Source organism: Lutra lutra, chromosome 2, assembly GCF_902655055.1.
Source record: "Lutra lutra chromosome 2, mLutLut1.2, whole genome shotgun sequence".
Lineage (NCBI taxonomy): Eukaryota > Metazoa > Chordata > Mammalia > Carnivora > Mustelidae > Lutra > Lutra lutra.
In genome coordinates, this window is record NC_062279.1 from 206,186,656 (window position 1) to 206,211,498 (window position 24,843).

A 24,843-nucleotide genomic window follows, 5' to 3' on the forward strand; every position below is an offset into this window, starting at 1 on the left:
GTAAAGGGACAATGGCAGAGTGAGAAAGCAATTGAGCCCCCAAAGTCTCGGCATTCTGCGAGCCGAGGCATGTGTGCGGAGCTGCCTTATAGTAAAAAAAAGAAAAAACACTGCCAATGACAGTGACCAGCAGAGCTCTGTTGGCCCCCCTTTTTTTAATTAATTTCTTTTCAGCGTAACAGAGTTCATTGTTTATGCACCACACCCAGTGCTCCATGCCATATGTGCCCTCCATAGTACCCACCACCTGGCTCACCCAACCTCCCACCCCCTACCCCTTCAAAACCCTCAGGTTGTTTTTCAGAGTCCACAGTCTCTCATGGTTCACCTCCCCTTCCAATTTCCCCAACTCCCTTCTCCTCTCCATCTCCCCATGTCCTCCATGCTATTTGTTATGCTCCACAAGTAAGTGAAACCATATGATAATTGACTCTCTCTGCTTGACTTACTTCACTCAGCATAATCTCCTCCAGTCCCGTCCATGTTGCTACAAAAGTTGGGGATTCATCCTTTCCGATGGAGGCGTCATACTCCATAGTGTATATGGACCACATCTTCCTTATCCATTCGTCCGTTGAAGGGCATCTTGGTTCTTTCCACAGTTTGGCGACCGTGGCCATTGCTGCTATAAACATTGGGGTGCAGATGGCCCTTCTTTTCACTCCATCTGTATCTTTGGGGTAAATACCCAGTAGTGCAATTTGCAAACTCAGGAAGACTTGAGAAAGCACGTTTTCATAAAATCTGAGGAAAGGAGGCCACAACCCTGCCTGGGATTTCCGTAGATACTACTGGGACTTGGTGTAAACTTCACTTCCTGCCGGTTTCCTGTGATTGTCCCTTGCCTAACAGCCGAGCTCTCAGTCCCAGAGCACATTTCTCTCCAGCCCCTAGAGAAGCTGTGTCAGGAACCAAACTCCATTAAGGTTTAGGATTGGCTATGAAAATGCTTCCTGACACCTGAAATTTCACAGGCATCAAATTTAGAAAACTTGGGGGTGAGGGGCAGAAAAAGAGTTCTCATGAGATTTTGCAACTCCTCACCGACCACGGTTTGGAAGAAACATTGTGGGAACAGGAGAGGGAGATGATACTGAGAATATCTCACGAGATTCAGCACCATAGAATTGTTGATGTTGTTGGTTAAAAGTAGTCCAGAATTAGTTGTTTTATGTGTCTCAGCCTAATATTAAAACGCCACGATTGTGTAATAGAGATTCTGGCCCCAAATGAGCCTGAGAGAATTCTAACTAGAGCCCTTGAGAATGGTGTCCTGAGTGTAGCCGGTAGCCCAGGCTGCTCCCCAGTAAAACATCGGGCACTTCCAGCAATCGTGAGCAATGACTCCCTTACCCATCCTGCCTCATGTCGTCCTCAGGACAGCCCTAGGAGAGAGTCGTACGTCATTGTCCCGGATAGTTTTCTTTGAAAGTTCCAGATGAAAACCAGGATTTCAAGTCTTGGCCACAAGACATTCCCGGGCACAAACTGGTGTTTAAATGTGGTCCAAAGCCCCTATAACTTGGATTTAATGCTTGTCATGAAAAATGTGGTCACTTGATCTATACAATAAGATAGACCCAAGCTGCAACTCTTTCTAAAACAAACAAACATAAAAGCTAATGGTTTTAGCTCTGGCTCACCTTGGTTTAAGGCCACCAAGTTCCAAGACGAGTTAGTTATGGAAGCTTGAGAATCCCACGCTGGGAGAGTGTTCATAAATTGCTAAAAACCAGTTTCAAGATGTCTCCCTTACATATCCCTCACTAGGAATATGTCCAGAATGAACCAGTGCTCAGTACCAGCGACTCCCAAAAGTGTCTTTGCTGCTCCTTCTGTCTCCACACCAATCCTCTGCCCTGATTGTGCTCTAGGAAACCAACTTTCCAGACATGATTCTCCAAGGCTCCCTTGCCCCTTGGCTTCTGGTTGAGATTGGCCAAATGGAGACACTAATGGGAAAGAAATTAAGCTGTGTCTATCCTTCCCCCCCCACTCCCCACTGCCTTGCCCCATGTGTGGCTCTGGTTGGTTCCCTCCAGAGCCACAGCCCCTCTTCCACAGTCCAGTTCTAAAAAAGTTGATAACAGCAACCCTCTCTTGCCGACAGGCGTGAAGTTGGTAATTATTTCATCCTGTTCCTGCCCGTAGAACCTTCACCATCAGTGTGGATTCCTTTAACTTAACCTGCCTACACACTGTAAATAACCCTTTTCATTTTTTTTAAGATTTTATTTATTTATTTGAGAGAGAGAGAGCCGGTGAGAGAGACAGAGTATGAGCAGGGGGGAGGGGCAGAGGGAGAAGCCGGCTCTCCACTGAGCAGGGAGCCCAACGCAGGAAGTGATCCAGGACCCTGGGATCGTGATCTGGGCCAAAGGCAGAGACTTAACAACTGAGCCACCTGGGTGCCCCAGGATTGCGTTTGTTTAATATAATGTTTAATAATGGCTGTGTTTGCTTGCAAAATTCCTAAAAATGTAGCAATTTGTTTTTGCATGTCAATCCAGCCTCAGCACACCACTGTAAGAGCAAACATTTAATACCTACGACCACTCGGTCAGCTAAATCTGCTTTTATTAGTTTTCGCCTCCCAGGCTAGCCTCAATTTTAAATATACCTCAATAACATTGATCTAAAATCTTATGCTTGACTCCCAAATGGTTCTATTTAGAGAGGGACAAGGTGATACAGGAAAAATTAGCTGCTTCTAAAACTATTAGGTAGTTCCGTGTATTCAGAACGGTGCAAATATCTTTTATATTCTTTTTCTGAATGACTACAAACCTGGTTTCTGAGATCTTAGTATTTATTATTATTCAACACTTCCTTCTGAGAAAACTCACGCTTTGAAGGAAAAAATATTAGCTTTATAATCATGCCATAGGCTGATTCTGGTCTAAAAGATGGTAACTGGGCAGTTGTTGCAAGGAGAACAACTCAAAAAATCGTTAGAGCGTGTTTTGTTCTAAAGTTACCATCTTGAAACCAACGAGGTTAAACCCTGACCCCGAAACAGCGCAAATAAATCCCACAATACCACCACCTATTGCTCACTTCCTTCTGGATGTAAGCCCAGCCCGGTTAATTCCTGGTTGTGCGGAACACAACCTGTGCACATTCCCCAAGCCCTCTGAGCCTGTCTCTGTGTTTGCAAAACACGGCTAATCACGCTGAATCGAAACTGGTTAGTAAGCGTGAAATAAGACCATGTCCACAAAGGCATTGCTCAATGTCTGGCATAAATAATAGCTTCTCGATGAATAACCACCTCCCGCCACTATGCTGGTCCCAGAATTTTCCAGGATGAGTTGATACTTTCTAGTGTGTCGCGGCAACCTCTGAGTGGGAGTCAGAGTTACAGGCAGAAGGAAAGGCAGAGCGCCGCATCTCTCTCGGAAGGAAGCTCCTCATCCCTTCAGATTTGTGACTCTGGCGGGCTCCCGGTGTCTGGCTCCTTAAGCAAGGCTCTTTCTCTGTTTCTTCCAAATTCAGCTCCTCTTCCATTTAAGGAAGGTTGATCTCTTAAACCAGGGGTCCTCAAGCTCCAGGCTGCATTCAGATCACCTGGAGGGCGGATTAAAGCAGTAGGTCTGGGGTAGGTCTGAGGGATTTGACCTTCTAATGGGTCCCCATGTCCCAACCCAAAGAAGCTCTGTTCAAGACCCTCCTGAGCCCCAGCAGCCCCTGTCGCCATTAAAGGCAGCGTGTATTATCTTGCTGAAAGACTAAAAAAATGAGTTTACGTTGTTGTACATAAACCAAACCAAAAGTTTACAGGCATCTAAGTGACAGTGGCTTCGTTCTAATCCTTTCCTTCAAGCTAATCTTTTCACGAAAACTTCGCTCAAGACAATAGCAATGATTGTACGGCAAACTTACGCTGTGATTGAGAGACACGGGACACACTAAAAATGAAAAGGAAAGTAAGAATTCTTTCAAATGATAATGTTAAAATTATTCAGATTGCGTTGCCTGATTCCCTGACTGCCCCAAACTTTTAGTGTCCCTTTTCTGCTAAAGCCACAAGTTTTTCCCCCAGGTTTTAGCATTACAAATAACAAATTATAAAGCATCTTGAACTACTGACTTTAGCTTCCCAGGAGTGGGTCTTGACCTCAATTAGATTATAAATTCATTGATATCTGAACTATGTCACATTATTTCCTTTTAATCTTCCATAGTGTTATGCCTTATAGGTAGTTTGCAGTCGATAAATATTTACCAATGAATTTTAATTAAAATAAATCCACACATCTGTGTTGATCAAAAAGCAATAAACTAGTTGAGGAAAGTAAGGTACAAAACTATAAAAATATACTGCTTTTGTGTGAGAAAGGGAAGAAATAAGAGCATGTGTTCATTTGGCTTGATTTGACTTAAAGAAAACAATGAAAGAATATAGAAGAAACGAAAGGAAGGGCTTACCTGAAGGGGGCAGCAGTGAGCGGCAGGGATGAGGTTGGCGGGTGAGGAGGGGTGGAATGGTTAAGATCAAGACTTTGATGGATGTCTTTTAGAAGTAAAAAAAATGTTAACCATGTAACCATCTTAAGAAAGTTTTATTAACTGAGGAAGTTCAACTATTCCTTTTCTCTCTTGAGTTTTCTTAACCAGATTTACTCAATTACTGTTTGGCTCTGATAGGAAGATCTAACTGCACTTGTGGAGGGTAGTACCAAAGGGCACCCAGTGGAGGTCATGCCCAAAGGAGTGCTGAATCTGCTTCCTACTGCTGTTGTGACAGATTACCATAAATACTAGTGGCTTAAAATGACACTAGTTTATTATCTTAACTCTTCTAGAGATCAGAGGTCCACAATGGGTCTCACTAGGCTGAAATCACAGCAGTGGCAGGCTGCATCCCATCTAGAGTCTTCAAGTGAGAATCCATCTCCTTGTCTTACCCAACTCCTAGGGGCCTCCTGCATTCCTGGGGTCATCACTCCCTTCAATCTTCAGAGCCAGCAATGACCAGTTGAGCCTTTCTCACTCAGCCTCTCTCTGCTCAGCCTCTGTTTCCCTCTTCCCCAATAAGGACCCTTGTGACTACATTTGACCCACCTAGATATTCCAGGATAATCTCTTTATATTAAGATCAGATGATTAGCTTAATTCCATCTGCAACCATGGTTCCCCCCTGCCATGTAACATAACATATGGAAGTTGCCAGGGATTATTTTGGGCCATTCTGTTGCCTACTGTCCAGATCCATCAGAATTTGTACAGAATTTTGAACCACAGAAATCAGAAGACCCAAACCATCCGCCTCTCTCCTACTGTTACGTGCCAAACAACAGCTTGCCCACGGGTCTCTCTTTTGTTGAATGATTTGCTTCCAGAAAAGGGAGGGACTCATAAAAGGCAGTTAATCTATATTTCTTTCCCTGTCAACTGAGCTAACAAGGGGGCATGAATCATGGCAGTTTCTGTTGTTAGAGAATGTGACTGTAACGGTGGAGCTTTGAACATAAAAGAAGGACGGTTTCACCTAGATTACCTGCTAGTCCTTTCCCCTCCCGCTCATTCTCACGGAAGCCCCGTGGGTCAACCTCCTGGCATCGTGTGTAAATTAATCACTGTTGTGATTAAGAGGAGCTTCGGAGCAGGCTGACTGGGTGTGAAGCTTAAAGGCACTGGCCCAGGATCTTACTCACTGGACAGTTTATGCAGCTCTAAGAAATAGTACGTCCTGGGACCCACCTCCTTTGATTGAGGTGAAAGGGAAGGGAGGTGGTGTGTACAACACATTCAGCTCCGCGCCCGGCATATAGCTGGTACTTGAAGAAGTGAGCTATGTTGTCAATTATTTTGTTGTTTCAAAGACAAATAATATTTGATAGTTTATTGACTGAGCTCTTTTTCCTCAGAAGGTCTTATTTCCACGGCTAACCTTACCCTGAGATGTTGAGACCTTCGTGTCCAGACCTGAATATTGGATGTAGGAGCCTCTCCAGCTGCCCTTGTTCCACCGGACAACGTTTGGCCATGTCGGGGCTCCCAACGCCGCCTCCGCCGCTCTCTGATACTGCTAGGAGGGGTTAGGATACTGTTCACAACTGTCCCCGGCCGGCCCACCCACCCCACGCAGTAGGACCAGCCATCCTGTTTGTCCCATAGGATGTTAGAAGTCATGGGGCAAGCAAGGGCCTGAGAAGTGCTCGTGTAGTTGCGTGTGCGCGCTTGCACACGGACAATGCTGGAACGGCTTCCTCCAGGTGGCTGTTGCCCTTTCAGCCTGGGCTCAGAACGAACACAGGACGCAGCCCAGACATCCCGCTGCTCTGGGAGAACAAATGACTTCTTTCCACCCCCTGAATGTCAGGATGGTTTGTTAGACAGCACTATGGTGGCAGAAGCTGACGCATTTGCCCATCCTCTCAAAATGTTTCGCAGTATCGTCCGTTTAAAAATTCTTTGAAGTTGCCTAATCTGCAACCTATTCATCACTTCCAGTAACCACCAGCTCCCTGCACCAAGCATTCAAGTGTTTCCTCTTTTTTCTTTCCTTACTTGATTTTCAAGTGATAATGTCATCAACCCACATGCCTCTGAACAAGATTCTATGTACAATAATGTTCCTTGCAGAATTATTCATAGTAGAAAAATACTGAAACAATGTAATGTCCATCATCAGAAGGATGCATAAACCATGACGTAGTCATAAAACGAAATACAATGCAGCCTTTAAAATGACCATAGCTGCTAGAGTAGCTAGCACTGAACAGAAAGAGCTGGTCAAAGGATATACATCACGACATCATTTATTTAAAGTTTTAAGATCTGCAAAACAGTGTTATGTAATATTGATGGCTGTATAGATATTTGAAAACAAGTATAACAACATGCACAAAAATTATGACACTGAATTTATTGTTGAGTTACCTCTGGAAAAAGAGGGAGGCAAATGGATCCAAAAGAGCACAAAAGAAACATCAATGGTATCCATTTGTCTTTTCAAATATCTTGAAAACATTCTAAATGAACACAACATAATGTTTAAGGTTTGATAAAGCTGGGTGACGAGTACGTGGGTAGTCAGTATTATTATAATATCATTTATTCTTGTTGGTATCTTTGAAAATATTTCACAATTAAAAATTTTATGTAGCAACTTTTTAAAAAAAAGATTTTAATTATTTGAGAGTGAGAGAGAGAGAGAACATGAGAAGGGGGAGGGTCAGAGGGAGAAGCAGACCTCCTGCTGAGGAGGGAGCCTGATGCAAGACTCCTGATCTCGGGACTTTTGGATCATGACCTGAACCAAACACAGTTGCTTAACCAACTGAGCCACCCAGGCGCCTTATGTAGTAACTTTTAAAGAGACTGTGGGAGTTGTTGTAAGCTGCTTGCTGTGGTCTGAATTTTGTGTCCCCCCCCAAAATGTGTCGAAATCCTACCCCTCAAAATAATGGGATTCAGATTAGGTCAGAAGGGCAGAGCTGTCAAGAATGGGATGTGTGCCTCCTTAAAGAGGCCCCAGAGAGAGCTCTCTTGGCCTTGAGGCCACCTGCGGCACAGCAAGAAGACAACTAACTGTCTTGGGAGCAGGAAGGGCGCCCTCACAGGAAACCTGGTGGAGCCCTGATCTTGGACTTCCCAGCCTCTGGAACTGTGAGGAGTGAGTGTCTTGTCTATCAGCACCCAGTGTATGGGAGCCTGTTATGGTAGCCCGAAGGGACGAAGACATGGCTCTTCTTGACTGTTCCCATGGCCAGCTGTTTCCAGAGCTCTTGGTTGTGGTCTAACTCGGACTCTTGGGCAAATCCTAGAACAGCCTTGACCCTAGAGCGGCACCTGCTTCTCTCTGGGAAGAAGTCGGGGTTCCATCCTGAACTCCATCTTTTGCTTTTGCCCTCAGCGGTCCTGCGCTTTCAGCGGCTTCCACGAACGGGAAAGGCAAGACAAGGGACGGTGCAATGCCAGTTGGAACAGACCAAACAGCCACAGTCGCCCCAATTCCACCTCTAATGGTCACTTTGGAAGTCCCAGTGGCAGAGACTCTAGAGTCTTCCCATGGGATTTTAATTTTCTCTTCTCTCTTCCGCTTCCTTGGTTATGGAACCTGCATCTCTATCTTTTTAGAGGATGACGGGGACTGTCGGGCAGTCTCCCGCAACACCTGCAGTCCCTCCTGCTGCTGCTCCATGATGCCCCCGACCTGAAGTCATTCAAGATCCAGCCCTGCCGGGGGGCGGGGGGCGGGGGGTACCTAAGGGCTGAGGCCAGTGCTGAGTCCCACTATGACACTTTTTCCTCCAGGGGCTTTGGACCCATCACTTTCTAATTTTGTCTCGTCTGCGCAAACTCTGAGGAAGCGAGCGCTCCCGGAGCTGGAGATGAAGGAGGGGGCGCAGTCGGGTCCTGGGTCCGCGGCCTCGCCCCCGGGATCGCACCCGGGAAGCGGCGGTAGCTTCTCTGTTCTCCAGGCGTCCTTCCAGACGCAGCTGCTCCCGAGTCCCTCGGTCCGAGCCGGGCTTCGGCTTCCAGCCTCCCAGGTTTGGTCCGTTGTTCCGGTGCCTACACGCCCCTCCGCCGCATCATCTCCCCGAGTCCGCGGTTCGAGTCCCCACAGCGGCCGGCCCGCAAGCTCAGCCGCGGAACCGCAGCACCGCCCGGGTTGACCGTCTGGTTCCGCCCCGTCGTCCCTGCGTGACTTCGCTGAGGTCACTTAACCCCGCGGTCGGGCTCGCTCCGGTGTGACCCCCGGCCCCCAAGCGCCCGCTCGCCCTTGGTCGCCGTCCCCAAGCACCCGCCGTGCGGGCAGCCGGTTCTGCTCACGGACGAAGGGAGGGGAAAAGGCAAAGTTGGAAACACCTGGAGCCCTCGCTTAGCCGCCGGCGCTCCTGGCGGAGGAGCGGACCCCGAGCCGGAGGCCCCCAGCTCCCTCCCCGGGTCACCGAGCACCGCAGCCTCGGGCCCCGCCGCGGAGAAGCGGATCTGCGGGCGCCCGGGCCCGAGCTGACTCACTTCTGCGTCCGCCGGGAGGACGCGTCTAAGCAGTCCGAGAAGCCGGGGCGAGGTGGGGGGGGGGGGCGGGGCGGGGGTCTGAGGCTGTGCGGTTCCCACTCGTCGGCGGAGGCTGGTCTCGCAGCCCCGGGGAGGTTCCCCGGAGGCCGGTCTGGACACCCCGCAAGCCGCTGCCGCCCCGGCAGTGCCGCGGCCAGACGGCAGGGAGGGCGCGCTCGCGGGCACGTGCGGGGGCGGCGGCGGCGGGGACGCCCCGTGCTGCAGGCGGGGCAGGACGCACGGGCCAGGCCGCACCCCGCCGAGCCGCGGGCGCAGGAGGCGCTGCGGGGGTCGGAACCGAGCGCGAGCCGACAAGTGAGCGCGGACAGAGGGTTCGGGGTGAACGCGGCGGGGGGCGCGGGGTGCAGGGCGGGCGCGGGCGGCGGAGGGCGCGGCCAGCCTTTCCCGGGCGTCGGCGCGGGGCAGGTGCGGCGGGAGGCCGCGGGCGGGGCGGGAAGGGAAGGGGCAGGCGGGCGCAGAGCAGCCGCGGGCGGGGCGGGGCGGGAGGAAGGGGCGCGAGTGGGGAGGGCGCCGAGCAGCCGCGGGCGGCGCGCACTCCCGCTCCGGATCTCCCGCTCGCCGGGTCCCTCGGCCGCACCGCAGGTAAGACCCGCGTCCCCGCGACTAGCCGGCGGCTGGCAGCGGGGGGCTCCGGCCACTTCCCCGGGAGCGCGGCCCACGCCGCAGACCAGGCAAAACCCGCGTCCCCACGTCAGAATGGGGGAAACTGAGGCCCGGAGGAGCAAAAGCGGTGCGCCTGGGGAGGGTCACCCGACCGCGGTGACGGCGGCCGCAGACCCTCGCTTCTGGGGATCCCGCGGCCATCTCAGCCTCCCGCGCCCTAAGCGTCTTGGGGACAGAGAAGGAGCCGGGGTCGGAGCTGCCCTTTGGGTCCCTGGCGAAGCGGGAGGGGCGGGCTCGAGCCCGGTGCCGAGGACTTGGAGTCCCGCCATCCTTGGGAGCCTTCGCTCCTTTTAACGTAGACCTTTTATTTCACTTGAAAATTTCTTAGGTGGTAGCAGAAAAGTGTATTTAGACATGGAGCGTTGGGAATCCGAGAAGTTTGCTTTTCCTTGAAAAGACTCACCTTTTCTTTGATTGCAACACTCACCGCCCCTGCTCCCCTGCTCGTGATTCATCCCTCAGGCATTTGAGTCAGCAGGTGGGGAATCTGAGTCCTTCGTTGCAAATGACCTTATATAGGAAGCTGTGGTCTGTGCAGGGGCTCAGAGGCCCCGGTCGCTGAAGGCCCCTCTGGCTGCTGAGAAGGGACAGAAATCCTTCCCCAGGATCTGCCTTCTTCAGGGACAGCAAGACTGAGCCCTTGGGAAGAGCTACATTATCAGCATCATAAAAAAATGTAACTCATTGAAACATTGTTCTCCAAAGATGTCCCCATTGGCTCACGAAGGCAGAAAACTTCAGACTGAGGAGAAAGGGAGTTGTAACTCGAAACTCTTAAAGTTGAAAGATTCTGGAATCTTGTTCTGAGAGCTGTGGGGTCTGTGTGGAGCCATCTGCTGAGAAATAGGGATGGAGGGGAAAGTAAAGGAAATGATGTAGATCCCCAAATTCCTTTCTGAAAAGAATGTTTAAAGTTCTGTTGTCAGGTCATTTGGATTTCTTCTTAAAATTTAAATCAGTAATAATTGTTGGATCATTATACTGGATCAACATATATTGAATATCAGCTGTGACAATGTATGGGGCAGGCACTTGGGTAAGGCAGAGCATGGGAATTCACGTCATACCTTTGGAGTGTGACTGTCCAGATTCAGTAGGGGGACCCTTATTGCTGTGTGCCTAGAACATTATTGTACCTTCTCTGTGCCCCAGCTTTTTAATATGTAAAGTGGAGATGTGCGGGGTTTTTTTAAAAGATTTTATTTATTTATTTGAGAGAGAAAGAGCACAAGTAGGGAGAACAGCAGAGACTGAGAAGGAGAGGGAGAAGCAGTCTCCCTGCTGAAAAGAGAGCCTGATGGGGGGCTTGATCCCAGATCGCAGGACCCCAGCATCATGACCTGAGCCGTAGGCATACGCTAAACCAGCTGAGCTCCCCAGATGCCCCTAAAGTGGAGATGTTCTTAATGACAACTAGCTCCCTTACTAGGTTATTGTGAGACTTATTTAAGTCATTCATTCAGTATTTTTCTAGTGCCTTTTATGCCCCAGTGAACTAAAATGACAAAAAGCATTGTGAAATTAACCTTCTAGTGTTTTTATATGACCTGGTACATAGTAAGAACTCAGAATCGCAGCTGATATTATTATACATATGATCCCTGCCTTCCTCTTCCCTTTCTATAGATGAAGAAACCAAAGCTCAAGGAAATCGAGCTTTCAGAAGCAAAATGAGAACTAGTGACACCTTGTAGCCACTGTGTATCTAGAGGGATGTAATGTTTGATCTGGTAACTAGAAAGCCCACTGCCCTAGGCCACAGATTGCCTGAGAAAGTCAGGCTAAGTGCTTCCACGGACGTCTAGTGTAATTTCCTACTGAACTTTGTTCTGGGGCTATCACTGAATTTTTAGAATATTTTGTTCCCAGGATTGGTGGGAGCAACTTGCATTTATAAATCGACCCTGGAGATATGCCAGCGAGTCTGAATAATGTCTACATAGGAAAAGTGGCTTCCTGGCTTCCCAATAGAGCTCCACCAAAGAATTGACCTTTTTACCTCTGGGCCCTGCCAGGAACTGGACTGCCTCCTCAAAGAGCCGCATGTCTGTTTACAGCAGGCCATAGTCTGGGAGCCTTGTAAAATGCAAACGGAGATATCACAGTCAAATACAAAGAATCCAACTGAAGCCAGCTAAAACTTGTTTCGGGATGGGTTCAGAGGAGACAATTTCTTTTTTTTTTTCTTTTTTTTTAATCATTTTTTTTAATTTATTTTCAACATAACAGTATTCATTGTTTTTGTACCACACCCAGTGCTCCATGCAGTCCGTGCCCTCTCCAATACCCACCGCCTGGTTCCCCCAACCTCCCACCCCCCCACCTCTTCAAACCCTTCAGTTTGTTTTTCAGAGTCCACAGTCTCTCATGGTTCACCTCCCCTTCCAATTTCCCCCAACTCCCTTCTCCTCTCCATCTCCCCTTGTCCTCCATGCTTTTGTTATGCTCCACAAATAAGTGAAACCATATGATAGTTGACTCTCTCTGCTTGACTTACTTCACTCAGCATCATCTCTTCCAGTCCCGTCCATGTTGCTACAAAAGTTGGGTATTCATCCTTTCTGATGGGGGCATCATACTCCATAGTGTGTATGGACCACATCTTCCTTATCCATTCGTCCGTTGAAGGGCATCTTGGTTCTTTCCACAGTTTGGCAACCGTGACCATTGCTGCTATAAACATCGGGGTACAGATGGCCCTTCTTTTCACTCCATCTGTATCTTTGGGGTAAATACCCAGCAGTGCAATGGCAGGGTCATAGGGAAGCTCTATTTTTAATTTCTTGAGGAGTCTCCACACTGTTCTCCAAAGAGGCTGCACCGACTTGCATTCCCACCAACAGTGGAAGAGGGTTCCCCTTTCTCCACATCCCCTCCAACACATGTTGTTTCCTGTCTTGCTAATTTTGGCCATTCTAACTGTTTCTGTTGTTGTTCCCCAGGATGGTATCTCTTCTGGTTAAAAGAGAACTCAGTAATCAACATAGTTCTGTTAGACTTTTTTATTATTAAAGATTTTATTTATTTATTTGACAGAGATCACAAGTAGGCAGAGAGGCAGGCAGAGAGAGAGGGGAAGCAGGCTCCCTGCTGAGCAGAGAGCCCCATGTGGGGCTCAATCCCAGGACCCTGAGATCATGACCTGAGCCGAAGGCAGAGGCTTTAACCCACTGAGCCACCCAGGCATCCTTCTATTGGACTTTTAAATGAATGAAGAATTTGTTTTCCAGGAAACATATTTGTAAACCCTTTAAGTATGGAGATTTTTTTTCCCTTGTTTTGACCCCTTCCCAGTCCCGCAAAGTCTGTCCTTGTCCATAGTAGGTGCTCGTAAATGTTTGTGTAGCATATAGGGCACTTGATCCTGGAGACACATCGCCTTACTGAGATGGTTTCTCTTTGAATGTTGACTTCTGTTTTTTTGGATTAAAGATTAGGGTTATTCTGAGATTATGGTATTCTGAATCCCACATTTATTCTGTTTAGTAATTATTTTCTTTAAATAGGTTCGTGTGATCTCAAGTCAAGCAAAGGTGGGATATCATGGCTTCTGTCTGGGTAAGTAACTCTCAAGCCTTCACAATACAGTAACTTATCTTAGTCAAATTAAAATGCCAAAAGTCAAAATATGAAAATCTTTGAAAGTTTATAAGGTTCATTGGAAAAAATAACATGCCAAAAAAGCAAAGGGATGTCTAAAAAGAATAAAATACAAACATGTATTGTAGAGGTACATAGCTGAAATGATTTGCAATGACACCAAAGTAGAGGTTAACAGCAGAGTAAATTTAGTTTGGGAGTTACTATATGATAAGGATAACATTTCATATCAGGAAAATGTTGGCTTATTCAACAAATAATGTTAGGAAAATTTCAAGCCATTTGGGAAAAAAGTAAATCTATATTCCCTCCCCCTTCTTACCTTAAAATGCATTTCAGATGGATAAAATACTGAAGTGAAAGAGACAAAATATGGGTGAATGTTAAAAATAATCGTGAAGTAGAAAAGGCATTTGCCACTATAATTCCAAACCAAAAGCCTAAAAGAAAAACATTGATCTACTTAACTGCATATAAACTTCTGATTTATATGCAAACAGCAAATGACACTATTAGTAGAGTCAGAAGACAACCCACATGGGAAAAATATTTGGAGCACACCAGACAAAAAACACATTTTCTTAATGTAAAAATGACCTGAATAAATCAATAAAAAAAAACTTGATGGAAAAATTTGTCAGAGGTGAACAGCACATGAAAAGAATTACAAATGTCCCACGGACATATGAAAAGATGCTCTCACTCACTAGGAAAGAAAGAAATGTAAATAACACAGTGAGAAACCATTTCTACCAGAAAATTGGTAGGGGTGAAGAAAACCTATAATAAGACCAGTATTGCAAAGTCTGTGGGCAAGACAGGTACTCTCCTACTCTGATCATGGCAGACTACTGGATGGCACTTTGGTGACAATCGATGTTTAAATGCACACCGATTTTAGCCTGTTTTTCCACTTCTGAGCATTTATCTTACTGATGTCCTTGCATAAGGCTGAAAAAATACAGACCTAATGACACTCATGTATTAATGAAAATATACAGACAGCATAAATGGCCACCATGGTGTATAAAATTATTAAGTTACTCATTTGTAACCTACAGCCATTTTTAAAAGATCTATTTATTTATTTGTTTGTTTGAGGAGGAAGGCAGAGGGAGAGAGAGAGATAGTCCCAAGCAGACTCTGTGCTGAGCATGTAGCCCAAAACCAGGCTCGAGCTCAGGACCCTGAGATCACAACCTGAGCCAAAACCAAGAGTCGGGTGCTCGACCGACTGTGCCCTGCAGGCGCCCCTAACTTATAGTCATTTTGATGTGATCGTTAAAAAGTATGGGGAAAAAGGTGGTCAGTTCTCTATATATTGATAATAAGAAAATGTCCGAAGATGTTAATTAATGAAAAAGTTATAGAATAGTGTGGAAAGTGAGTGTGTTTATTTTTTAAATATTTTTAAGGATTTCTCTTTATTCCCTTGAGAGAGAGAGCATGAGCACACACGAGCTGGGGGAAGGGCAGAGCAGAGGGAGAAGCAGGCTCCCCGCTGAGCAGGGAGCCTGACTTGGGACTTGATCCCAGGACCCCAGGATCACGACCTGACCCCAAGTCAGGTGCTCAACAGACTGAGCCACCCAGGCACCCCATGGTTCTGTATAAAAGAAAGTAAAAAGAAAAGAAAAAATATATGCATAAAGACTATGTTACGTGAAAACTCTCTGGAAAGGCGGACCTGTGAGCAAGGGCACATTTGCGTTTTAGTGCATCACCTTCTGTGCTCTAATTTTTTTGTTAGTGATGAACATACATTATATTTCTCAAGTGAGGGACAGAAAGGCTTGAAGAATAGCTTGTATGCAGATACACCAGCTCTGGGTATGGGTGGTGCTTATGGGAGGTTTGCTTGGCCCATGTTATCCCCTTACCACTGACCAGGAGGGCAGGCTGTCCTCTTTCCAGGTCTAAAATTCCCGCTGCTATTATGGATACTTGGTAGAGTCAGAGGGAGGGGGGAAAAGCATCTCTCCAAAATGCTGGTGTTAAAAGTCTCCCTCTAGTCCTTGTCCATTAGTAAATCGACATGGGGTTGGTTTTGGTCAGGCTCTCCACTTAGTTGGCCGGCTAATGCCTTCGAAGTTGTTACTCTTCCTCTGTGTCTAGTTTATGAAGTAAACTTTATGGTAGCCGTGCATGTTTAAGAAAAAAAATAACAGCGTATATAGGATTCAGTACTATCTGCAGTTTCCGTGGGGGTGTTGGGAAGCATCTGCGATGGATGCAGGTGGGGCTACCGTACAGACATGCAATGGAGTATTATTCAACCTTAAAAGGGAAGAGAATTCTGGCACACGCTACAACGTGAATGAACCTTGAGAACGTTATGCTAAGTGAAATAAACCAGTAAAAGACATAAAAAGACAAAATACTATGACTGCGTTTATATGAGGCATCTAAAGTAGTCAGATTCGTAGAGACTGAAAACAGAGCTGTGGTTGCCAGGGGCTGAGGAGGGGGATGTGTTGCTTAACAGGGATAGAATTTCAGTTCTGCACAATGAAAAAGTTCTGGAGGTCTGTTTCACAATACTGTGGATATCCTCACCACTACTGAATTGTTGTACACTTAAAAGCGGTTAATGTGGTAAACTTTATGTTATGCTTTTTTTTTTTTTTTTACAATTGAAAATAAAAACCTGGAGATTTCTGTAATTGTTCTTATCACTAAGTTTTACTGTTTTCTTTTTCCCTCTTACACACAAAAGCACATGTATACCTGAACACAAATAAGCGATCCAGTCCATGCTTTTCTCCGAAACCGTGGATCAGCTCGTGGTTACTAACTGATGAGGAGCTTATCGGAGTGATAGGATCCAGAGAGAAGAGTCTGGTTGCCATTTTGGTGTATTTCCTTGCAGATGAAATGATAGCTGGTTTTCTAGGTCTTTATCTTCTAGGTGTGGTGCAACCTCCCATTGATTCAGATGAGTCAACAATCCACATTGCATTACTGTTTCCTTTATTTGGAAACATTGCTTATCTCTGTTCAGGCCTGTGTTCTCCTATTTAACCCCTGATGAGAAGTTTGGTCTCTTCAGACCCAGGGTCCCTTTAGGTTGCTTTTAAGTCCACAGCCGTCACTCGTGCAACCTACAAATTAGAACATCTTGGGAAACTGACTTGTGTGTGTGGTTGATATCTTCATTGCTTTGGAGGTGGCCGCAGGTGCTCAGGAGCTCTTGGTGGGGTGGGCCCAAGGGCTCTTCCCCATCACAGGCTTTTGGCTGAGCAGGATGGCTTGGGCTCTGCAAGTGGCCGTCGGGCAGAGATGTGGGCTGGACTCGTTCTCGGGGATTGTGTACCTGATGCCACTGATGGTGGCCCGGGTGTTCTTGTTAATGGTGGTCGCACGTAGGAAGTGGCAAGCTTTCTGTGGCTGGATCTCCGCTTCCTGAGCACCACTAGACCTTTGTCACTGACCATGGGCCCCACACCCACAGTCTTAACGCTGAATCCGCTGGTTGTAGCGGAAGGAGTTGCGCGCCTTCGGGTTCCTGGGCTCGGTGCTGTCTGCCTGTCTGCTCCTGTGATCGGGAAGCTGGGGCAGTTCAGGACGACCGTCCACTGCAGGGGGGCAGTCGTGGGGGCGGCTCGTCTCACCGGGGCAGCTGGAGACGGAAAGAGCAGGAACATGACCCTTCATTAAGATACCATAGCAGTGTCTTTCCAGATGTGCCTTCCACAGAGCTGGCTTTCTCAAGCAAACGTTCTGAGCTCTTTGCTCCATGGTCAGTTCCTAACTTCCTTTGACCATTTGTTTGAATCCTCAACTTAGTATTTTTATTATCTTCCTAAGTTTTTTCTAAACTCGTAATCACCGTAATCATTATGAACTGTTATAACTTCCTAACTTGCTATACATTTTCCCTTCCCCACTCCACGCTCAACTTTAAAAATGAGGAAGGGGAACAGAGAGCCAATCTGGAACCAAGGGATAAGGACATTTTGCAAAAATACAACCACATAAACAGGACGCCTACAAACTGTGTCTGGAAGGAGTTCCTCAACAGGGTAGTTAAACAAGTAAGGCAGCAAGTGCCTGCTACAGTGGGCACTCCTGGGACAGAAGGAAAATGGCCCAGCCACAGTCCCCGGTCTGCTTTCCATAACTCTCTAATTGGTTCAGAGGCGGGCTCTTGAATACGACCTGCTGTCCTCTGCTGTCATCTCCGCTACCTCACCTGTAAAACGGATAGAACAGTAGTACCGGCATCGTTCAGTGCTTGCGAGAATTAACCTAGTTCTCGTAAAATGCATTAACTCTGCCTGGCATGTAGTGAGCACTGAGTGAATGTTAGTTGTAATCATTATCATTTCAATATGTTATTTTTAAAAAAAACATATTCCTTGCTAATTAATATCCCTGCACCCATTTTAGTAAAGGAGTTTCTGCCTGTCTCCTGGGCCTGATTTTATTACAAATCAACAGCATCCTCCTCCCCATTGGAATGATTGTCTCTGAGCCATCTGAACATAGATGGGTTTTCTCCACATAGGTTCTTACTAACCCCTCCTATTTCAGTATTTTTTTTTAATTTTCAGTATTTTTTTAAGAGCAGTTTTAGGTTCCCAGCAAAACTGAAACAAAGATACAGAGATTTCCCGTAGACACATGTGTAGGGTCTAGACACATGCCCGGGGTCCCCCATTATCAGCATCCACTGCCAGAGTGGTCCATTTCTTGCAACAAATGAACCTGCACTAACTCTTCATAATCACCAGAGCCCACAGTTCACCCTACAGTTCACTCTTGGTGTTGTGGATTGTGTGGGTTTGGATACTTACATATGTGTAGTGACGTGGTCTACTCTGTTCCCAGTCCGAGCGGGTGTGCCGCCCTACAGTGCCGCACGACCACCCGGAGTTCAGCTCTCCAGGTTTAAGAGCTCAGCCCTCACTTCCGAGTCAGCGGCGAGTCTCTGAGCCTCCTGCTCTTCCGACCCATATAGCTGGGGATTTCCATGACCCTCTTGCGTTTGGTAATTGTCTAGAACGACTCAGAGAATTCGCTGAAGGTACTATACTTATGGTTACCGTTTTATTATAAAGCCGGCTTACATGTAGAGCAAGGCCTGGAAGGGTCCTGTCCCCATGGAGTCAGGACGAATCACTGTCCATGCACATCATGTGTCCACCAGCCAGGGAGCAGCTCCAAGCCTCTGTCCAGAGTTTGTACTGGGATTTCCTTACATAGGCCTAACTGATTAAATCACTGGCCGTTGGACTGAGCTCAATCTCCAGTCTCCTTCCCCACCCAAACTGCCAACCATCCCCGTCCTATACCTACATAGAGGTCCACCATGAGTCACCTCGATGGCATAATAAAGACACTCCTATCAGGAAATCCAATGGTTTGGACGCTTTCTGCCAGGAACCCAGGACAAAGACCATATTCCTTATTGTATCATACATATATAACTCAGGTTGGGGCTGCACAGAATTTCCAAAATATCATATTCCTTTATTTTTTATTTTAAAATTACAGTAACACTCAGGCACTGGTTACCTTCTGCTGATGAGAACTTCTGCTTGGAAGTTCCTATCTTAAATCATAAGTAACACAGGACAGTGAGTAATGCTTTGTAATAAATACAGATTAGCAGATAGAATCACTCAAAACATGGGGTCCATGGAGAAGAAATACTTAAAGGGATTCTTGAGAGTGGAGGGGTTGGGGAAGGCTCATCTGGGGTGGAAACTTGCTAATAGGAAAAATTAGTCCTTGAACATGTGTTCTTGATGAAAAAGAAAGCATAACTTTCCTTCCCCGCGTGCTGCTTCCTCTCTTTCCTGGGAACAAGACCAGTGTAGTTTGACCCATGAGGACACAATGGTCCCATTTCTGCTGTGTGAGACAGAGTGGTGGCATCAGTAGTAGGCCTCCCGGGAAAGGGCCCTTGGGAGAGAGAATTTGGGAAGACAATGCCTTTCCATTCTGTTCCATGGATGACACCAGCCCTGGGCATAGGATGCTGCTGGTCCTGGGTACAGAAGTTGGTGAGGGCTCCGTCCAGTTCATACGTCTTGTTTTGGTGGGAACATCCATCAGCCCTTTCTTTCCTGGTGTGTTTGCTCTTCCCAACCATGCAAATCTAAAACATGTGGGAGGAGCACCTGTGTTACACGCATGTGGTCGTGTTGAGTTTCTCCTCCGGTCTCCCCGCCTGCTGCGTCTCAGGGCTGGAAGGTCCAGCTCCATAACTGCTTTCCCTGAGCTAGAATTTTCACATCCCAAGGAGAACGGGCATCAAGCCTGATTAGGTGCTCTTCAATGTGATGCAGATTCCGGTCTGGTGTGTGTTTTAAACCATGCTCCCCGAAGTGTGTGTATTTATTTATTTATTTTTAAAGATTTTATTTATTTATTTGACAGAGAGAGAGCACAGCAGGGGGAGAGGCAGAGGGAGAGCGAGAAGCAGGTTCCCCGCAGAGCAGGGGGAGCCTGATATGGGACTCGATCCCAGGACTCCAGGACCATGACCTGAGCCGAAGGCAGTGGCTTAACCACCTGAGACACGCAGGCGTTTCCCCCCCCCCAAGCACATTTAGATAAATGTTGGCAGCTGCGGAAGTGGCCCTCTGCAGGAAGTGAATGAAAATCAGGGAAGACCTGGATTTCAAATCAAAACATTAGAGCTTTGTTTCAGGACAGAGTCTAGAAAGAAACTGTCTACAGTCTGAGAAGAGAGAGGCTTCCCAGGAAAGAAGAAACCAAGCATTAAAGACCCGTCCTTTGCCACTCTCTGACCCCAACTCACCACGGAGGTGTGGGGACCCTCGTTCACATTTAATCATACTAAAAAGTGAATTTGCCAAATCTCATGAGTAACTATTGAAGAAGCCTGGTGAGTCAGAGGCAAACAGGAAAAGAAAAAGTTTTAGATGGAGAGCAAGGAACGTGAAGGGGAGAAGGTGTGATTTGATTCTCTTGAATGCCTGTGTTTTGGTGAATGCAGAGCAGTTGGAAAACATGCATTTTAGAATGGGGACCAGTAAGATTAATACAGACGTAGAGGTCTCACACCAAATAAAAGAGAGTAAGTCAAAAGGGCAGAAAATTCTCAGGTCTGCCCCTTCCTCCATGATCACGTCTTTGCTCCTTTTATTTTTAATCATTTGTGTTTGAATTTGTGTTTAAATACTTCACTTAGGTTCTGGAGACGTGTTTAAATAGAGGTAGCGACAGCCCCATCTGAACAGCATTTACGAAAGGTTTGAAGAATGCATTACTCAGATCTCTGAGGTGTGGCACGGAGCTCTGAAAAGTCTGGTAGTGGTGTTTGAGAATTATCAAAGAAAGCAAGACTCAGAATAAGAAAACATTTCTTTATCACTTAGTCATTCAACAAATATTTACTAAGATCTGCTATGTGGCATACCCTGTTTTGGGCTCTGGAAATACAGAGAAAGAGAAATTTGAAAAACATGGAGGTTATATGCCTCTGATTTTATTAGCAAAGATGGCTAACAAACAAAGAAATAAATGTATAATACATAATATCAGTTTCAAGTACGCTGGGGGAAAAGCAGAAGTAGATAATGATAGTGGCGGGAGTGTGATTTTCTGCTCAGATATGTGAGCAGAAGTCAACAGGGAGGGGGTGAGCTGGGAGAATGCCTTGGGGAGGAGCATCCAGGCAGAGGGTACAGCAGGTGCAGCCCGAGGCAAGGTGTTTTGGAAGAGTGGAAAGGACACTCCCATGAGGTGATGGGAGGGAGACAGGGAGATATTACGCTTCAGGATCCTCCAAGGACCACAGAGAATGTTTAGTTCCAGTAGTCTTTGTATAAACTCTGCAAGGAGTTCCCATTATGTAAATTTACTTAACATTAGGAAGAATTCTTAGCAACTTATTGTTAAGATTATCACTTTCCAAACACACACTTACACAAAGGTCATAAAACAGTGCACATTGCCATCATATCATGTGGGCATTCATGACCGTGGCCACAGGTACAAGAAATGTTCTTTCTGTAACATTACAAACAGCAGACGTCCCTCGTCTCCGTCCCTCATGGGTGGATTTCCATTCCCCTAGAAGTGACGTGGGAGGAGAGTGGGTGTCACCGCTGTAGTCCCAACATCCTGCCAAACCAGCACCATTTTCTAGCCAAGTACCCATTTCCTAAGGTATGGATGATGCCAGATTCCCCAGTTCAGTGAGCCACATTCCCTCCATCTTCTGCAGTTAGAGAGCAGGTCCCTTTGACAGAGGTGTCTCTCCTGGACGATAGAAATATACTTCATCTAACTGTGGATGTGGCCAGTATAGACACCATAGTCTTCAGCTACTTGTGGCTCTTGGCCAAGAAGAGAGTTTGGCCAAGAACTCTTGGCTAAGCTAAACCTGACTTGGATTGTGGAGGAAAAATGTAATCTTCAGTTACCAGTGCTAAATAACTCAAAAGAAGATGAGAATAACTTGTTTATAATATGTTTCAAATAAATAATGAAACTTATTCTGAGAAAGAAGTTTGTGTTGATAAAGACTTTCTTGGGGGACTAGTGTTTCAGACCCAGTCTGGTTAGGTTTGCTGCCTCTGCCACCGAACCCCCGAGTGCTTGGAGAGACAGGAAGACAGACGGAAGGAATCACTGGGAACATCCCTGGCTCACCAGTCTTCCGCCGCAGCTTCTGGAACCAGCTTTGAAAGACCTGGAAGAGCCTGCAGGGCTGAACGTGGCCACCGAAATGTTTCCAGCCTCTTCCACATCTGCCAGGATACAACGGTCCCTTTGATTTCTGGACTACTGATGTTTGAAGGGAGCAAGTTCATCAAGCAGCCTATTGGCTTTTGTTGGCCTTGGAAAAATTCCACACCTTGGGGTGTCATCGTCTTCCTTCCATTTTCTTCCGGCAAACTCATTCACAGTTATTGATTAAGGTCCTGTCTGAAGACGAGTCCTGGGCTGCAGCTGGACATACCATTGTGAGTAAAACATAAGGTCTCCGCCCCTGGAATTTTATGTTGAAGGAGCTGGAGACACAGACATGAACAGTGGGAGGTGATACCAGTGCTGATGCCCCCAGGGGAAGGCTGGCTGAGAGGAGGACTGACAGGAGAGGCCCTGCTCGAGTCCAGTGGCCAGGCTGGCTTGTCAGAGAAGAGGGCCTTTAAGCAGAGGCATGAAGGTAGAAGAACATTCCAGACAGAGGGAACAGCACGAACAAAGGCATTAGGAGGAGGAAGAATTCCACGTACATCAGCTAGGCTGTCAGAGAGCTGAAGTGTGGGGGACAAAGGGGAGGGTGGCGGTGGGTGAGGGCCAAGAGGGAGGCTGAGCCCAGCCATGCAGGGCCAGGGCCGTGCAGACCAGTGCCACAGACCCATTGGCTGCTGTGTGGGAGGTGGTGGGAGGCAGACAACAGAAGGAAAGGAGACCGCTGAAGGTGTCCGTGTCCAGGGGAATGGTGAGGGCGACTTGGACAACAGCAGGGGCAAAGAAGATGGGGAGAAGTGCCCCGGAGATTAACTTTCGAGATTGCTAATGGACTGAGTTTGCAGGGAAAGAGAGACACATCAAAGGAGACTCCCAGTTTGTGGAGTTGGTGCCATTTAGAGGAAGAAGGGATATTGGGGACGAGCTCAGAGATCAGCCAGATTGCCTGGGTTCGAATCCTGGCTGTGCCGCAGACCAGTCACATCACCTCGGACAAGCCTCGTACCTCTCTGTGTCTTCTCTCCCCGAAGTGGGGGTCAGAACAGTACTGGCCCCGTAGGGTGGGTTTTGAGATTAAATGAGCAGATAGGGGTAAAGCACAAGTAAATATGGAATTGTTACAGGGGGGAGGAAGTCAGCTTGGGAGGAAATAACAGGTACGTGAGACCTAAAAGCAGACACTGAGTATACAAGACCAGTGTTCGGAGTAGAAGTCTGGGCTGGGCTGACAAACGTGAGAGCTGTTCTCGTGGGGAGAGGGAAAGAAAAGAGAGTTTCCAATTTAGAAGCACGAGGTCAGGCGAGGGGCTGGGCGGACAAAGGAGGGAAACGCAGGCGGGGGCGGCCAGAAGCCTCAGGGACGGGGCCAGGAGCCGACAGAAGGCAGGAGTCTGGCTGGGTTGACCATGGCACAGGCTTCCGAGAGGTCAGGGTTTGTTCTGACTATAATCTGCGTTTCATGGAAAACCCAACCCAAACAGCTTCCCTAACTTCTGAATCACACTGACCTCCTACTCCAGCCCAACAGCCCGCTCTGTCACACCCCCCAGTGCCCTTGCTCTGAGGCCCCTGATGAGATCAGTTTATCTAGAAAAGAACCGGAGGCAAGTATGGATCTTTTCTCTAGCAAGACAAGAAGAAACCGTACATTGTCTCTGAGCCCCTCGGAAGTACTTCAGAGGAAGCCGTGACGTCGCTCGCTCCTCTCCCTGCCATCAGGCGCGGAGGCTCCCAACCCTGCTCTCCCACCTGTCAGGGCGTCCTTCCTCGCCTCTTCCAGCTCCCGGTGGTTTGCTGAAAGTATCCCGGGTTCCTTGGCTCGAAGCTGCGGCCCCGATCTCTGCCTTCATGGTCACATCCCCTCCTGTGACTCTGTCGCCACCTGGTTGTCTCCTGAGGACAGATGTCATGCTGGATTTGGGGCCCACTCCGTCCGGTCTGACCTCCGCTTCATTAAGTACATTTCAATGAACTTCTACCCGAAAAAGGTGGCAGCGCGCAGCACGGTGGGCTGGGCCCGCCACGTATCTTTTCGGAGGGACACAATTCAACCCCTAACACTCGCCTCCCAGGACCCTGTTCCATCAGAGCCTTTTACAATAAGCTTTTTTTGGTTTGGAAAACCATCTTTTACTAGAAAAATGGAATGAGAAGTCTCGCGTCTTCTAAGCTGTGATGACTTTGTTTGTTTGTTTGAGTCTATTTTTCCTTCTATCGTAAACCCTCGAGACCCAGCAGACTGTTTGGACGTTGACCAGAGAGCTGCCATTTCTCCTCAGCGCTTCAAGAGTTCCCGAGTCCTGGAGGTTGCTATGAGGCACGGATCTGGAAGCTTAATGTTTGGACGCGGCCGCGTCACTGCACGAAGTGGCGGGCGGTTGGACGTGACCTAACCCTCAAGCTGCACCTACAGCGGCAGCCCTGCTTGCTCTGAAGCGTTTGGCTTTAACTAGTTTCGTGCCAACAGGATTGGCGCCTTCTCTTTCATTCGTTCTTCTGAATGTGAATGTTTGACTTCTTGCAAAGCCACTACACTTTGCACGGAGAAATGGGCACAACCAGCCTTCATGGTCAAGGGCAGACCGGCTTCTCTCAGGGCGGTGGCAGCAGACAGCTCAGCCGCCCACTGGCCACACCGATGGCTTAAGGTATCAGGTGCTCTGATGATCTCCAAAGGAGAGTTCTGGAAGATCAGAGAAAGGGGCACCTGGGAGGCTCAGTTGGTTAACGTCTGCCCTCGGCTCTGGTCATGATCCCGGGGTCCTGGGATCCTGGGACACCCTGCTCGTGAGCGGGGAGCCTACCTCTCCCTCTTCTTCCCACTCATGCTCTCTGTCGCTATTTCTCTCTCTCTCTCTCTCAAATAAATAAAATCCT

At 47.6% G+C, this 24,843-nt stretch overlaps 1 protein-coding gene and 1 pseudogene across 4 annotated transcripts in view; one reads left to right on the plus strand and one right to left on the minus strand.

Moving 5' to 3' along the window:
* Window positions 1–9,257: 9,257 nt before the first annotated feature.
* Window positions 9,258–24,843, plus strand: part of ANXA3 (annexin A3) — a 49,699-nt gene continuing 34,113 nt past the window's right edge. For 3 of the 4 annotated variants that reach the window (XM_047719629.1, XM_047719631.1, XM_047719632.1), the window contains exons 1-2: window positions 9,515–9,612; window positions 13,200–13,251. In XM_047719629.1, the coding sequence (XP_047575585.1) occupies window positions 13,237–13,251 (15 nt within the window). In that variant the 5' untranslated portion in view covers window positions 9,515–9,612; window positions 13,200–13,236. Of the gene's footprint in view, window positions 9,325–9,514; window positions 9,613–13,199; window positions 13,252–24,843 lie in introns of those variants that run through there. The other variant, XM_047719630.1, reaches the window with a different exon arrangement.
* LOC125093895 (60S ribosomal protein L28-like) lies at window positions 16,399–16,959 on the minus strand (annotated as a pseudogene).